At 57.1% G+C, this 15238-nt stretch overlaps 1 protein-coding gene across 1 annotated transcript in view; it reads right to left on the reverse strand.

Moving 5' to 3' along the window:
- KIF19 (kinesin family member 19) overlaps positions 1 to 9212 on the reverse strand; it is a 32267-nt gene extending 23055 nt beyond the window's left edge. The window contains exons 1-2 of the mRNA XM_057717261.1: positions 9174 to 9212; positions 7352 to 7432 (exon numbers count right to left, since the gene is read on the reverse strand). Coding sequence (XP_057573244.1) covers positions 7352 to 7432; positions 9174 to 9212 — 120 coding nt within the window. The remainder of the gene's footprint in view (positions 1 to 7351; positions 7433 to 9173) is intronic.
- Between the last annotated feature and the right edge of the window lie 6026 nt (positions 9213 to 15238).

The following is a 15238-nucleotide window of genomic DNA, read 5'->3' on the forward strand; positions in this document are numbered from 1 at the left end:
GAGCAGGATTGTACAGAGGAATAAGATTGGTACCCAAAGCTGCACTGCCAAGTACAGAGCTGGCTGGATTCAGAGCTGTTGGGTTCCAGAACCCAGGCTCCTAACCACCAGACCTCCTGCCCCTGCCTCTGGATCAACAGCCCCCCTTCCTGGGGCCTTGAGTCATGGTTGAACTGGGTCCTCCCCAAATTCAAATGTTGAAGTCCAACCCCCTAGTCCCTCCGAACGTGACCTTATTTGGAAACAGGGCTGTTGCAGATGTAATTGGTTAAGTCAGCATGTGGTCCTTTTGTAAGGACTGGTGGTGTCCTTATAAAAAGAGGAAATTTGGACACAGACGCGTGGAGGGAAGATGACGAGAGACACAGGAGAAGATGGCCGTCTGTGCGCCGAGGACAGAGGCCTGGATGAAATTCTCCTCCGCAGCCTCAGAAGGAGCCAGCCCTTCAGATTTCTGGCCACAGAGCTGTGAACAAACATACTTCTGTTAAGACCCCCAGTCTGGGGTACTTCGTTCCAGCAGCCTTGCAAACTGATACACCACCGGAGGCAGGTCCCTTCCTCAGCCCTGAGGTGCTGGGCTCGGCCTGGAAGCTCTCCCACAATCCCTGTGTCTTAAATGTTCATGCCTGTGGCACGGTGGGCACCTGCTTCTGGGAGGTTTCAAGGGGCACGCTGACCACACAGGATGCCCAGGGCCCTCCCAGCGCTGGCAGGAGGGTGCAAGGCAGGGCTGGGAGTGGGGAAGGTGGGCGGCGCACGGCAGGACTCTGTCCCCGCTGACCAGGCCTCCTAACTCAGCAGAGGCCCCGGCTTGACCTCTCCCTGCCCCCACTGTCTCCACACCCAGACCTGTATTTTTTTTAATTAATTAATTAATTAATTAATTAGGTTGCGCTGGGTCTTAGTTGTGGCACATGGGCTCCTTAGTTGTGACACGTGAACTCTTAGTTGCAGGATGCATGTGGGATCTAGTTCCCTGACCAGGGATGGAACCCGGGGCCCCTGCATTGGGAGCACGGAGTCTTAACTGCTGGACCACCAGGGAAGTCCCCAGACCTGTTCTTAACTCAATACCGACTGTGATCTTTCCATGGTTCTAGCTTTGGGCCCGGAAAGCCAAGACCTGCTGGGGAAGTAGGGGGCCTCAGACTCAGGGGAGGGTGACGTCCGTAGACTGTGTCCCCATTAGGGACCAGGCTCCTCCCCAGCATCTCCTAGGTGAGAAATGCCACGAACAAGGTGTGTCGGGAGTGCTTCCTGCTGCACACCACTAAGCTGTGGGGCTTTGATCAGCTTTGCAATTTTCACTGGTTCTTTCTGGCCTCCAAATGGCTAAACCCAGACCAGGGTTTCCCAGTCTTGGTGCTATTCACACGTTGGGCTGGACCATTGTTACCAGAAATTCTCCTGTGCATTGTAGGATGTTTAGCAGCAGCCTTGGCCTCTACCCACTAGAGGCCACGGCACAGCCTCCTCCCAATTGTGACATTGCCGAATGTCCCCTGGGGAGCAAAACTGCCCCCGGTTGAAAACCTCTGATCTAAACTATTCCTCCTCAAGCCTCCAAACTAGCAGCGAAGACCTCTGGGGAAGAGGGTGCGCAAATTTGGGTTCGGGCTCCATGCTGCTGTGTGACCTCTGAAAAACAGCACTACTTCTCTGGGCCTCAAGTTCGCCCTGGCTGGAAGTCAGAGAGGACCAACAGCGCCATTGCCGTGAGAGAAGAAATCATCCCAACACCCCTCGCCTACTCAGGAAGCCCCAGCAGAGAATGGGAATCTGGGGAGGCCCCAGACTAGAAGACATCATTTCCAGTCCCGGGAGCTGAGCTCATAGTTCCTCTATTCTCAGAGTGTAAACAAGACACAGCAAAACAAAAGCCGGATTCCAGGTGGATATCACCCCTGTAAGGCTGTTTCTAGATTTTTGTTTGTTTTTTCTTTAAGAAGGAAAATTTGTGGCTGGTTATATTTCTGGTTGTAAATGTACCATCCTGTGGGTACGCAAGAAAGGAGATTTTGATGCCAGGAAGGGTGTCCCTGGGCCCTGACAGCTTTCAGAATAGATGGAAAAGACCAGAACTGGGCTGAACTCATAAAGCCACCAAGGCCCAGCTGGCTGCTCAGGACAGAGCACACCTGGCTGATGTCCCGGCCAGGTCCCCCCCTGCCCGCAGGACTCTGAGGACCCTGGGGCCCCGGATGAGAGGAGGCATCACCAAGATGCTCTAGGGCTGCATCCCTCACGGGTCTGCAGATGCCTTCAGCGGCAGCGCGCTGGGAGCTTGTAAGATACAGATTCCCAGGCCCTACCCGGATTTGCTGAATGAGAATCTCTGGGAACTGGGCCCACACATCTGCCTTTTTAACCGGCGCTCTTGCCTTGTACCCATTCAGGCCCTAAGGGTAAGACCCCCCGCATCCTGACGGCACTATTCACAGTAGCCAAAGGTAAGAAACACCCCAAGTGCCCACCAACTGATGAACGGGCCAACTAAATGCAGAGGAACCATAGCATAGAACAGTATCCAGCCCCGAAAAGGAGTGACGTTCTGACCCAGGCTACGACGTGGATACAGCCTTTTTGTTTTGTTGTCGTTGTTACTTATGGGCCACACCCCGTGGCATGTGGGATCTTAGTGCCCCGGCCAGGGATGGAACCCGTGCCGCCAAATTGGAAGCGTGGCGTCTTACCCACTGGACAGCCAGGGAAGTCCTTACAACGTGGATGAACCTCGAAAACATTATGCCCAGTGAAACAGGCCAGACAAGAAGGACCACATATTGTATGATTCCATTTCTCCGAACTGTCCAGGACAGGCGAATCTATAGAGACGGAAGGTCATTGCCTGGGGCCGGGAGCGGGCTGGGGAGGTGGGTGGGGTGGTGGCTAAGGGTGGAGGGGAAGACTCCTCGAATCCTCTCCCGGTCACCTTCCACCAGGCTCAGCTCTTTGGGGCCACAGGGCCAAGAAGCATCCAGGTGGTGGATGTGCCGGGAGGCCCCGCCCCCGGGCAGGTGAGCCGCTGAAGGTGCCGCGCTGCCCCCACAACACACACTGTCTCTGACGCTGGGCATCTGTCACCTTATACTTTATTTATCTTCCACAATAGCCTCGCACTGGTGTGGCACACTCTCCCTTACGGGGTAGACTCTAATCCTCTCAGCAGCCCTGGGGCGGAGCAGGTTCTTAACATCCTGTCTTCTGATGAGGAAATGGAGCCCAGGACCCGGAAGCCCCTTGCGTGGCTCCTCCGATTGGATCCCAGGGGCATGGGGTGGGGGTGGGGGGGTGACAGGTGGGCTTGGAGCAGATCATGGCTAATTATGGGATTACGCATATGGTTAGGTGACTTAAATCCCGTTGCCAACCATGGTCTGGAAGGCTGGGGGGAGGGTCAGCAGGCCGCAGGCTCTGTGTGGTGGTGGGGGGTGGGGAGAAGGGAGCTGTTTGTTCTGGAACTTCTGGGCCCCCGTGGCCTCTCAGGCTGCCCCCACACCTTGTGGTCATCCATGGCACCCCTGAGGGGCCTGACATCAGGGTCTAGTCCCGCCCCAGATGCTAGGAGACCAAGCTCCTACCAGACTCTTCCACGAACACATACGTGTGGCCGTGACCCACTGGGGACCACCAGACGGAGAGCCCTGAAGCCAGAAGGGGGTGGGCAGGAGGTGGGCCAGGGTTTCACTTACCTCTGGGACCTGAAACCATCCCACGTGTCAGCCCTTGAGATAAACTAACTTCTATTCAACCCCGACTGTGCGCCAGTCCCTGGGTAAGCACTGAGCATCCGTTAGCCCATGAAGACGTCTAAGGCGGCACCATGATGACGGCCCCGAATCACACGGGGCGGGGAGGGGACCACAGGCACCCGAACAAATCCAAACCCTAACTCCAGCTTCCCCAGAGTCCAGGCAACCGGCCTCCTGTCCCCAGAGGACACTCTACCCTGTCGATGTCCACCTCTGCAAAGCCAGGGGAACAACGTCTCCCTCGTCCCCGGGAGAATGACGCTGAGCTCTAAGCAAAGCCGTCCTAGGACCCCCCAAGCCAGCGGGGGACCGAGGCCTCGGTCCACCTCCCCCCACTCAGGACCCACTGACTGGTGGGCTTTGACGGAACAGCCTCCCTGTTGACCACCAAGGGCTGGGCTTCAGTAGTGACCTCTGGGCTGCTCTGCTAGGCGGCTCCCCACCCCCGGCCCCAGACGGCATGAGCAGGGGTGAAGCAGCCCCTCATCACAGAGGAGGCAGCGCCCAGAACCCCAGGCCGGCAGAGGTTGGGTCAGGGAGCCCCTCTGCAGGCTGGGCCGCGAGGGACGGCCACAACCAAGGGTGCAACAGAAGCAGCCAGGGAAACGGCAGATCTGCTTCCCCAGCAGACGGAGGCCAGGCGCTGTGTGGGCTGCTTGGGTCCAGCTGCACCTTTGCTGGGAGGAGACTCCACAGCTGTGTTGTCCTGGGGACGCTCCTAAACTCACCCTGCCACCCCACTGGGCTCCAGACCCCGGGGAGAAGGAGCAGAGCAGCTGGCCCACCTGTGAGGCCGACCAAGCCTGCAGCCCCGAGCCCCTCAGGGCCAGGGATGCAAGCCTGGGGGGCCTGGGCCACAGAGAAGCCGTGGGGGTCACCGGAGAGGGACCAAGTTCGGACTTTGCCTTACTGGTCAAGAGAGATGGAGCACTTGGGCAGTGGCTGGTTTTTCAGAGGTTCCCAGCCTGCCATTTGCCGTGGCTTCTCCGAACTGCTGGCCAGGCAAATGTATCTTTGGATTTTTTTTGTTTTTCTTGGCCACGCCGCGCAGCATGTGGGGTCTTAGTTCCCCTGATGAGGGATCAAACTCATACCCCCTGCCGTGGAAGGGCAGAGTCTTAACCACCGGACCGCCAGGGAAGTCCCAGGCAAGCGCATCTTTGAACCTAGTGGGGTGAGAAGATGCTGGGGCCAGAAGCCTAGCGTTCTCCCTGTAGGACCCAGAGTCTGTGTTGAGACCCCTGAGCCCACATTGCTCAGACCACCCACTGCATGTCTAAGCTGACAAAGGAGCAGCCCTGTTGGGACTGCCCAGGCCAGGACCTTCTCGGAGGCGCAGCTCGGCCTCCCTCTTCACTGGCAGGGACAGAAAGGACCCAGTGTTTGCCATGTGTGGGCACACAGTGGGCTGTGCCCTGGGCCAGAGCGTTTCCATCAGCATCGGTTAATATCTATCAGCCCCCACTGTGGCTGGGAGCCAGGAGCAGCCCAGAGAGACAGCATCATTGTCCCGCCTCCGAGGACCTGACATCCTTCAGGACAAGTTGGACAAACAGGGAGTAGCCCTGCCTGGAAGGAGGCTTCTCCTCTCGAGTTCTCTGGCTCTTCACAGCTGGCCTCTCTCATCAGCCAACCCAGCAGCCCTGGGCACTTTCAGTCACTCATAGATGATGACCCAGAGCTATTAAATGCCCCCTGGGTACCAGGCCCTGGGGAAGCACCATGCATTCATTAGCACCCAAAGACCCTCTAGAGAAGGCATCATGGTTACTGTCTCCACTTACAGAGGAGGCAACTGAGGCTTCTGGAAACAACCTGGCCCTGGCCACACAGCTGGTAAATGACAGAACCTACGCTACACAACTCTTGCGGGCATTCATCCTGCTTGTGCCAGGCCTTTAGATGGGGTCTTCCCAGCCCTCCCTGCTTTCCTTGAGATCTTTGAGGTAGGCTACCCTTTCCCAAAAGGGAACAGAGGAAGAGAAATCAGGAGGCTGGTGCCACCCAGATCTGCTGTGCCCACAGCTCATCGGGGCTGAAGGAAGAGGTTGGGGTGGGCACCTGCCCCCAGGGAACCCAGAGGCAGGCAGGCATCTCATGCTATGTTGCCCACCTATGGTTTTCTTACCATGGCCTTTGGGCTTCCTGAGGCTCCAGCCTAGCAGGTGCCCAGTGTGCGCCTCTCTCTGCATTATACTGCGCCACCCTGACTTCTCTGACCCCCAGCACATCCTGCCACCTTGATGATCCCGGGCTCTCAGGAGAAGCAGGTACCAGCAGCCACTGAGCAGAGGCAAGTGGTTGCTCTTGGGGTCCCCACAGCCCATATCACCTTGATGCTTCTACCTGGGCACCAAGTCTGCCCCCACTGCCCCACCACCCTGCCCATCCCCCCCCCACACCTGAGTCCTCAACTGCCTACCCCAAAAACCATCCTCGACGTGGTCTACAGAGTGTTTGGCCTGGCTCCTGCCCATGCCTCCAGCCTCATCTCATACCTCTTGCCCCTTCTCTCTCCTCCTTGAGCCACACTGGCCCTTTCTCAGTTACCCAGGTGCATCACAATCTCTCTCACCACAGGGCCTTTGCACATGCATCCCTCTGGTTGAGATTTCTCCCCTTAGCACACTTTCTTTTTTTTTTTTTAACATCTTTATTAGAGTATAGTTGCCTTACAATGTTGTGTTCGTTTCTGCTGTACAACAAAGTGAATCAGCTGTATGTATACATATATCCCCATATCCCCTCTCTCTTGAGCCTCCCGCCCACCCTCCCTATCCCACCCCTCTAGGTTGTCACAAAGCACCGAACTGATCTCCTTGTCAACACACTTCTAATGACCTCTTCTTCATCCCTCCTGTTTCAGCTCAAGCACCTTTTCTCAAGGAAGGCCTCCCTGACCTCCAGGACTAGGTCAAGTTCCCTCTTACTCTCACAGCACCACGCATTTCTTTGCAGCCCTGGTTGGCTACAAACTCATATGTTTGTGGTTCAATTCTCTCATTAAAGTCTCGTCTCCCTGCACTGGTAACGGAGGGAGGACAGGGTCTTTTCTGTTCACCATGGTTCCCGGCTCCTAGCATTGTCCCCAGCGTGTTGTGGGTACTTGATAAATATTTAGTGTCTCCTGTGTAAACGGAGGTGGGGCTTGCCCTGCGCAGCTCATCATGGTGACAGGAGGACCAAGAGAGCAAACAGACATTCAAAGACTTTGCAAAATATGAACAGTCTGGAAGTGAGAGTTAGCTCTAGACCCTATGAACGCATGCTCTACAGGTAGCAGACCCATTAAGATGGGGAAGTCAAGTCATGCGTACACGGAAGGTGTGTGAATTTTTTCAGGGCTGGATGGAGGGGCTCAGGCCCCCCTCTCCCCGGACCAGGGAATTGATCCAGATCTCCTTGGGTCAATCTAGGGAGGCTTCCTGGAAGAAGGACTGTGGTTTCCTTGCTGATGTAATCAATAGTATAGCCAAGAGTTGAGAGGGTAGAGGAAGGACACTTGCTGCCCCCACCAGCTGAGCAGGTACCCGCCCCCACCGGGTGTGAGCAGACCTCTGCCCTGCCCTGCAGCTCCTGGCCACAGCCCCGCGTACCTGCTCATCTACTTTATGGGCGATGAGGGTGGCTCCTTCCTCCAGCTCTGCCACGCTGATCGGCCGGACCCGGAGCGCCACCTGGGAGGGAAGCCCAGACCCCTGGGATTAGATGGAGAAGGCTGTGCTAGGCCACAGAGAGAAGGATGAGAGGACCCCAGGAGTCCTCCTCTGGACAAGCCCCATGGGTTCCTCTCTGTTCAGCCATTCAAGCCTGGTTCCTCTTAAGGAAAACAGAGTGGTTCAAGGCTACCATCTAGGCCAAGGGCACCGGGTCCACAGAGTGTGGGCTCTGTCTGAGTCTGACTTTCCCAGGAGCCTGTGCCCCAGGGAGAGCCCCAGCGGAGAGAGCTGTCTGCTCCTCCCGGCTGCATCCGTCACATGCCCAGTTTAAGCACCTGCAGCTCCCCTGGGCTTTGAACTGGGAGCCCTTGGCAGTAGAGCAGCCTGTCTGTGCGTCTGTGAATGATGTGGGCACACGGCGTGTGGGCGGCAGGAAGGGGGGCCCAGGGAATGTCCCCTCCTCATGCTGACAACCTGTGACCACATTCCCACCAGAGGACAGCGCCATCGGGGGTTCGCCCTCCCTCTATTCTCCCACCAGACAGAGAGAGATGGTGGGTCTTCATCCTGGGCCTGGGTCTCCCCTAAAATTGGGAGCTGTTTCTTCTACTGATCAAGGGGAAATGCCTGCTGGGTGTGGGGGTATAAATGGGCCCTCGTGCTGGGTAAGAATTTTTCACTCTCAGGGATACTTCACTGCCTGTCCGCTCCTCCATGCCCGTGCCGGCCTCCTCAGCCAAACTCCATGGGCGGGAGCGGAGGCCCCTCCATCCCTGTCCCAGGGGTGCGCACCACACAGCCAAGGCAAGCCGTTTTCAAAGAGACAATTCTAAACTGCTAAAGAGGATGTGTCAGAGCCCCTGCGTTTGCTTGGGGAACTGGGGCTGAGGTTCGCCTTTGTAGCCGCAAGCTCACCCTACAGAGGAGGGAGTCTCTGAGGGCTGCATCATCCTCCAGTTACATCTCCACCCACCTGCTGGCCGCGGAGGCCCTTTCCCGGATCTTAGATGTTAGGGGATGGCGAGGAGGCTGGGAAGAAGCAGCAGCATTGGGGTCGCTGAGTCTTCCTCCCATCACTCTGGTCTGGCCCCCGTGATAATGAGAAACCTATCTCTGTCTCTACCTGCCTCCCGTAACCCCCACTCACACCTCTTCCTCTGCCCCAGTCCGCAGGGCCCTGGGGGGCCATCGTGGTTGCTCCCAGCACTTTTCTGAAATATTTACAGTTCTGACTTACACAGCATCTGTGCTGCAACCCAATAACCAGCCACCTTCACCCCTGTACCGGCTCCTCTGGCACGTGGGGGCTCTTGTCTACCTACGTGTGATCCCCAAACCCTTTAAACTCCTGACCCCCCCAGGCTGGGGTACCCTGGTTCACCAGGAAACTCCCACCTTCCTTCCCCAGGCAGGTAGGTCAAGCCCTCCCTGCCCCTGGCTTTTCTGGATCAGACAGCAGTCTTGCCCCAGAGCCCCATCTGTACAGGTGTGTGTGTGTGTGGGGGTGTCCCTGGTGGGAAGGGGTAAAGGGGGAGTGGGGCCCAAGGCAGGCTAACTTTTCAGGCCATGGCAGGGTGGCCGCGATGCCTCTCTCCCTGACATCCGCCACTTGGGGAAAGTTGCTCTGGACCGTCCCCGCTCAGGATCCCGAGTGTCATCTTCGTGGGGGCACACAACGCGGTCCGGGGGCCGCCGGAGAGTCTGGGTTCCGGGGGGCCAGGGATGGGGTCGAGGAGGAGGAGGGGTGCGGGGGTCTCACCATGAGCTGCTGGTCCTTGGAGTCCCCGCTGTCCTTCATGCTGGCGGCGGGTGGAGGGGCTCAAGCCGCGAGCGCGGGCATGGCCGAGCCGCACCCCCACCGCCGCGGGCCCCTCGCAGCCCGGCGTGCGCCGCGGCTGCCTGACAACCCGAAACCAACAACGCGCGCGCGGCCAAGGGCGCCGACCGGGGGGCGGGGCCAGGGGAGGGTCCCCGACGGCGCCGCCCGCGCTCCCGCCCCGCCCGCGCTGCCAGCCCGCCAGAGGGGGCCGCCTCCGCCGGGGAGGCGCCCGAGCCTGCCCCGCTCTCCCGCCGAGGGTCCGCCCGTGCGACCCTCCGGCCCCGGCACCGCCGCGTCCGTCCGTTTCGGGGCCCCCGGCGCCCCCTCCCCGCCCCCGGCTCTCGGCCACTGCCGTCCAGGCGGCGCCCGTCCGGCCGCGCGGCGCGAGGGACAGACACGCTCCCTCCCTCTGCGACCACGAGCATCGGCTGCCTGCCTGCCTGCCTGCCTGCCTGCCTGTCTGCCTGCCAGTCTGTCTGTCTGTCTGTCTGTCTGTCTGTCTGTCTGACTCTCAGCATCTCCAGGGCGGCCGCTGGCAGCCTTGTGTTTCCAGGGACGCTGAGTGCACCGTGGCTGTGGCTCGTGTTGCTGGCGCCGTGTCTTCACCGAGTGTCCAGTGACCCAGGGGGGCAAAGAGTTGCTCTTTTGCCCAGGCTGCCCGCCCCGGGTGTGCAGGGGAGCACCTGTATCACTTGGGTTGCGTCCCAGAAGAGCCCACCTCAATGGATACCCCACTGGCAAACAAGACCTGATCCCTAAGCCCGGAATCTAGGTCCAGATGGTTGGATCGGTGTGCCTTCCGGCCCCCTGCCTGCTGTAAGAGCCACGGTGCTGTTCAAGAAAGTCTAGGTCAGACGCTGCAGTCTCCATTGTTGGTGAGAACAACAGAAATTACACACGCAGGGACCAGAGTGGAAAGATTCCTGGCCTCAGGAGGCCCCAGGAAAACAGGAGTCTGGTCCCAGCTTTGCATCCAACTTGCTGAACCACCTGGAGCCAGTGTTTCCTGTCCTCTCTGGGGCTTAGTCTCCTGGGGGATGGTGGAGCTCCAGCTGCTTCTGATGGAAGAAGCCCCCATCTTTCTTGTCTTCTCCTGCCCCCACTGAAGCTGAGCCAGGCAGGCCGCCTGCAAAGACTGGGCGAGGGGAGTCCAGTGGGGTTTGCTGGGTGAGGAAGAGCCGCTTCCCCCCAGAGCGTGATGCCAGCCTGTGCTCTGGGACTGGCTTCCCCAGCTGCTGCCAAGGAGCTTCTGTGAGGTGTAGTTATTAATAAACAGTGGTAGGAAGCCGCCTGTGGATAAACCAAGGAAAGATCGGTGGAAACCAAACACTCTTGCATGGGGTCCCAAGGTTTTGGCCCGTTCTCTGGCCCAGGCTGCTCCCGGGGCTGCGCATGGAGCCTGGATGGTTTGCAAATGGGAGAGATGTTCGGAGAAGCACGTAAATTTGAAGATGGGTTATTTGGATTGAAAACACCCTCCAGGGAATTCCCTGGTGGTCCAGTGGTTAGGACTCTGTGCTTTCATTGCCGAAGGCCTGGGTTTGATCCCTGGTCAGGGAACTAAGCTCCCGCAAGCCTTGTGGTGAGGCAAAAAAAAAAAAAAAAAGAAGACAAAGAAAAAAGAAAATCCAAAATTTGTTAAAGAAAGAAAAAAGGGAAGGAAAGAGAAAAAAGAAAAGGCTCTCTGGGCTTGCATCTCAGACCCCCGAGGCTGATCCGTTTGGGTCGGCACAGGAGGCCTCTAATCAGTTACACCGCAGCTACTTCTCTCTCTTTTCTGTTGCTCCTCATGCATAAATCCCACTTAGGGTGGCGCCTGGTGGTAAAAATGAGAGGAGCTTCTAACAGGCGGTCCCAGCCCATCTTACTTGGGTTCTGACTCATCACAAAGTCCCCTCTATTCTCACACATCCCTCCTTGACGCCCGTGTTTCTGTCAATGACACCGCTGTTCTCAAGAGCCCCACACTTCTAAGTCATTTTTGATTTCCTTTTTCTTCTCATCCTCTATACTCATTTTTTTCTTCCTTCCTTCCCTCCTTCCTTCCTTCCTTCCTTCCTTCCTTCCTTCCTTCCTTCCCTCCCTCCCTCCCTCCCTCCCTCCCTCCCTCCCTCCCTTCCTTCCTTCTTTCCTTTCATGGCCTTCAGGATCTTAGTTCCCTGACCAGGGATGGAACCTGGGCCACGGCAGTGGAAGCGCAGAGTCCTAACCCATCCTCCACATTCAAATCCTGGCTGTTTTACTTCTGCAAGTGTGCCTCTCCTTCACCATCTCCTGGCCGTGAGCCCCAGGCTTCAGCTTTTACCTCTTCTCACCTGGGCAACATGGCGGCCTCTTCTGCCCCTGCCTGCGGTCTCCCCCACTTTTGAGAGTTGCGGCTCTGACCTGGAAGTAAAAGTGGATACCTCGCCCTCCACAACCTCCTTTTCAAGCCCCTGCCCACCCTCATCCCCGTCTGCTCTACAGACTCAGGTTCCCATCCAGCCTGACTGCTCGTTTGTTCTCAAACACATGCCGGTGCTGGGTCCTACCTCTCCAGTCCCCCTGACTGCTGTGCCCTTTCCAGCTTCTGTCGAATTTGTTTGTCTTCCATATCAGACCCTCCGCCCCCGCCACCACTTCCTTCTCCACAAATCTCTTTCCATGCCCTTAGAGAGCCATCAAAGTAAGCTCCATCAGGGCAGGGGCCCAGGCAGTTGGTGAGCTCTCAGTGTATGCCCTCCGCATATTGGAATCCACACCGCCCTGGAATCTGACTGCTCATCCAATCCTGCTGCTTCGGTGCCGCCTCTGCATCCACTGCCCACAGGCTGGGGCCTGAGTGTCCCATCTGGATGTGGCTGCAGCCGCCTGCTCAACCTCCAGCCTTGCTCTCCTCCCATGCACTGCCACCATCGTTGCTCTAAAAGACAGCTCAGTGTCATCGCCTCACTTGAGATCTGCCATGGCTCCCTACCGCCTTCCGTACAGCCTTGGCCCCTTAGCCTGAAGTCCCTGCCTTCTCCGCCCCATCTTTGGCCTGTCTCCTGCTCCTGCACTTGCTCTGGCCATGCTCAACTGTATGCAGCATTCTGGATGTGTCACGCTCTTCAATCACCCTTAGGCTTTGTTCCTGCCTTTCTGTCCTGATGGTCTACCTTCCATTTATTTGTCTGGCTAACTCCGCCTTCAAAACGCATCTTACAGGCCCCTCCCCCTTTCCTGGCTTTTCTGAGCTCATTGAGATCTTCAGTCATTTATCTGAAGTCCCCAGTGGGCTAAAGCTCCCGTACCTAATAAAAGGCCATCGCTGCCCTCCTGAGTGTTGATGTTTTCAGTGACTGGTATCTCCATGGAGCAACAGTATTTTGTTTTCTTTTTTTTCTTTTTTTGGCTGGTGGATCTTAGTTCCCTGGTCAGGAACCGAACCCGTGCCCTTGGCAGTGAAAACGCCGAGTGAGTCCTAACCACTGGACTGCCAGGGAACTGCCAGAGCAACGGGTATTTTCTTTTTCTTTTTTCTTTTTAAGAACTTTTATTGAGATATCATTGACATACAATAAACTGCATATATTTAAAGTGTACAATTTGATATTTTTTCTTATTAGTAATGTATATGTGGCAATCCCAATCTCCCAATTCATCCCACCCCAACCACCCCACCTCCCCAAGCAACGGTATTTTCAATCAGAGTTATGTGACGTTCTCCATCGTCCTCCAAACCCACCCTGGTTAGAATCCTCTGATTTCAGTGAGCCCTGAGCACTTTCTAAACCCCTGTCACCTTTGAGGGCCCAAGAGACCAAAGCCCCCCCCCCACCCCGCCTGTGAGCTGGACATGAGTACTTATAGCTTGGGAGGGGAAATGAAAGAGAGTCATTGGGAAACAAAGTGTCCATTGAGGATTTTTCTCTTAAGAAGAAGCCCCAGCATCCCCTTCCAGGTTTGGGGTTCAGCTGCTAAAGGGATCCCGAGAAGCTAGTTCACACATCATCTTGGTAAGTTCTGTTACTAACCTAGAACCTGCTGCCCATGGTGAAGGCTGCCACCGGATGCTTCTAAGTGAGGGAGGTAATAGACACTGAACATTCACTTTGATCCCAATTGCCATGTTGTGTTATGTTGATGTGTTACTTCATTGACCCCCAGATAATCCCCCAAGGTAGGTAACAGAGGCGCAGAGGTAAGTAGGTCTGTCGCCATCCGCCCGCTCCAGGCTGCATCTTCTCTCACCCGACACCCTGATGTCCTCCAACCAGGGTCCGGGACACCTCCCTCCAGGCATCACCCGTGAGCAGCCCAGTGATACTTTAAAAATGCAAATCTGATCGCGCCACTCCCCTGCTTCTTCATGATACTAGGAGAAAGGTTAGAATCCTTCCCGGGACCATCAAGGTCCTGCCCTCCTGGTGCCTGAGGGTCCTCCAGGCCCCCTCCCCATCTCTCCGGCCCTTGCTCACCGCACTTCCCCAACGTCAACTTTTCCCTGATGGTCCAACAGCAGTTCCGGCCGTCTTCTCTCCTCTGCCCGATCGCCCCCTCCATTGTACACCCCCACAATCACACGTGTGCGTCCACACGCACATGGATGCAGCCACGCCTGCGCACTCACCGCCTGGCTGCCCCACGCTTGTCCTCTCAGCTTTGTTGTCACTTTCTCACAGAGGCCTCGCTGACAGTCCTGTTCTCCTGCAGAGTCTAGGTTAGTCCCTCCTGCTATCCCTCTCATGGCGCCCTGTCACTTTGCAGGCAGATGTCACTTTGCACAGAGACGTCACTTTGCACAACTGTCATTCTGCATTTATCTGTGTATTTGTCTTGGCTCCATTTGTCCTGCTAGTGTACCAGCTCCGGGAGAGCAGGGCCTGCATCTGGCTTCTTTCTGCTCTGTGGCGGGTGCCTGGCACGATGCTGAGCGAGACTCCAAAGCCCAGACCCTTTCACCTGCCTCTGAGCCCCAAACCACACTGCTTCTGTGCACCATCCCCATTCCCATCCCGAGGGTAACTTCCGGGCCCTTAGCACCCTGGTGCTGGCTCCCACCCTGGGCCTCTGGTTCTGGGAGACAGAGAGGAGCGAAAAGGGGGTGCTGATCTGACCCTGGCGGGTCACCAGCAGCCACCTTTGCCTCCCCCGAGGGGCAGTGTCATCTCAGGGGCCTCTGGACCCCGGGGAGCACTTTATTTTGTTTCTAACAAAGGACGGGGCAGGGGGTCCTTCTTCAGAGTCCTGCCCTGGGTCCCACAATATCCGGTCGCCACACAGGAGGGAACGTGGGACAGTGATTCCCCTGCAGCACACGGGGCTGTCACGGCTGCAACCGTTGGTAAGTGGCATCGTAATCGATCAGGTCAGCCGAGTAGAACAGGACCAAGAGGACAAGCACACGCTGCCCCCGGTGTGCACGGACCAGGGAAGGGGACCTTAACTGTGCTGCGGACGTTTGGGTCCGGCCACTGCTTCCACCACTTTCCGGCCCTGCTCGGATGCGTCCCCGCATCCAGGCCCCGTCATCCACATTCCACGTTCCGCATTCCACGCCCACGTGCTGCGTCTTTCCAGCGGCATCTGGTCTCCAGTGATGCACCATGGCTTTGTTTTGCTCCCTGTTGGGAAAAACTAGGCAACAGGCTCCAGAAGAGGCTGGTGAGTGAGGAGGGGATGGTCGTCGGTGAGAAGGGGTAGCAGTGGGCTTCGCATTCACAGAGATCATGCCGCCTGTTGCCCTGCGATGTCCGTGGGGTCTCCTCGCCTCTCCCACGCCCATTCCTCACGTGCCATCCGGCACAGTGGCACCCTCTGTACTATAGCAAAGGGCTTGAGGCCCCAGCGGTGGCCCACCCCTGCCAGCACAAGCCAAAGGCCCAAATTCTAAAGAATATTCTCCCTTGGAGCTCATCAGCCCAGCATCTCACCCGGGGGTCCATCAGAATGTCTGGGGCTAACGCAGGGAGCTGTGACCTTCTCCAGGATATTTCGTTTGGACAGATTTTCTCCCTTTAAGCCAGGGTTTCTTGACCTCTGCG

Source organism: Hippopotamus amphibius, chromosome 17, assembly GCF_030028045.1.
Source record: "Hippopotamus amphibius kiboko isolate mHipAmp2 chromosome 17, mHipAmp2.hap2, whole genome shotgun sequence".
In the NCBI taxonomy this organism is placed as follows: Eukaryota; Metazoa; Chordata; class Mammalia; order Artiodactyla; family Hippopotamidae; genus Hippopotamus; species Hippopotamus amphibius.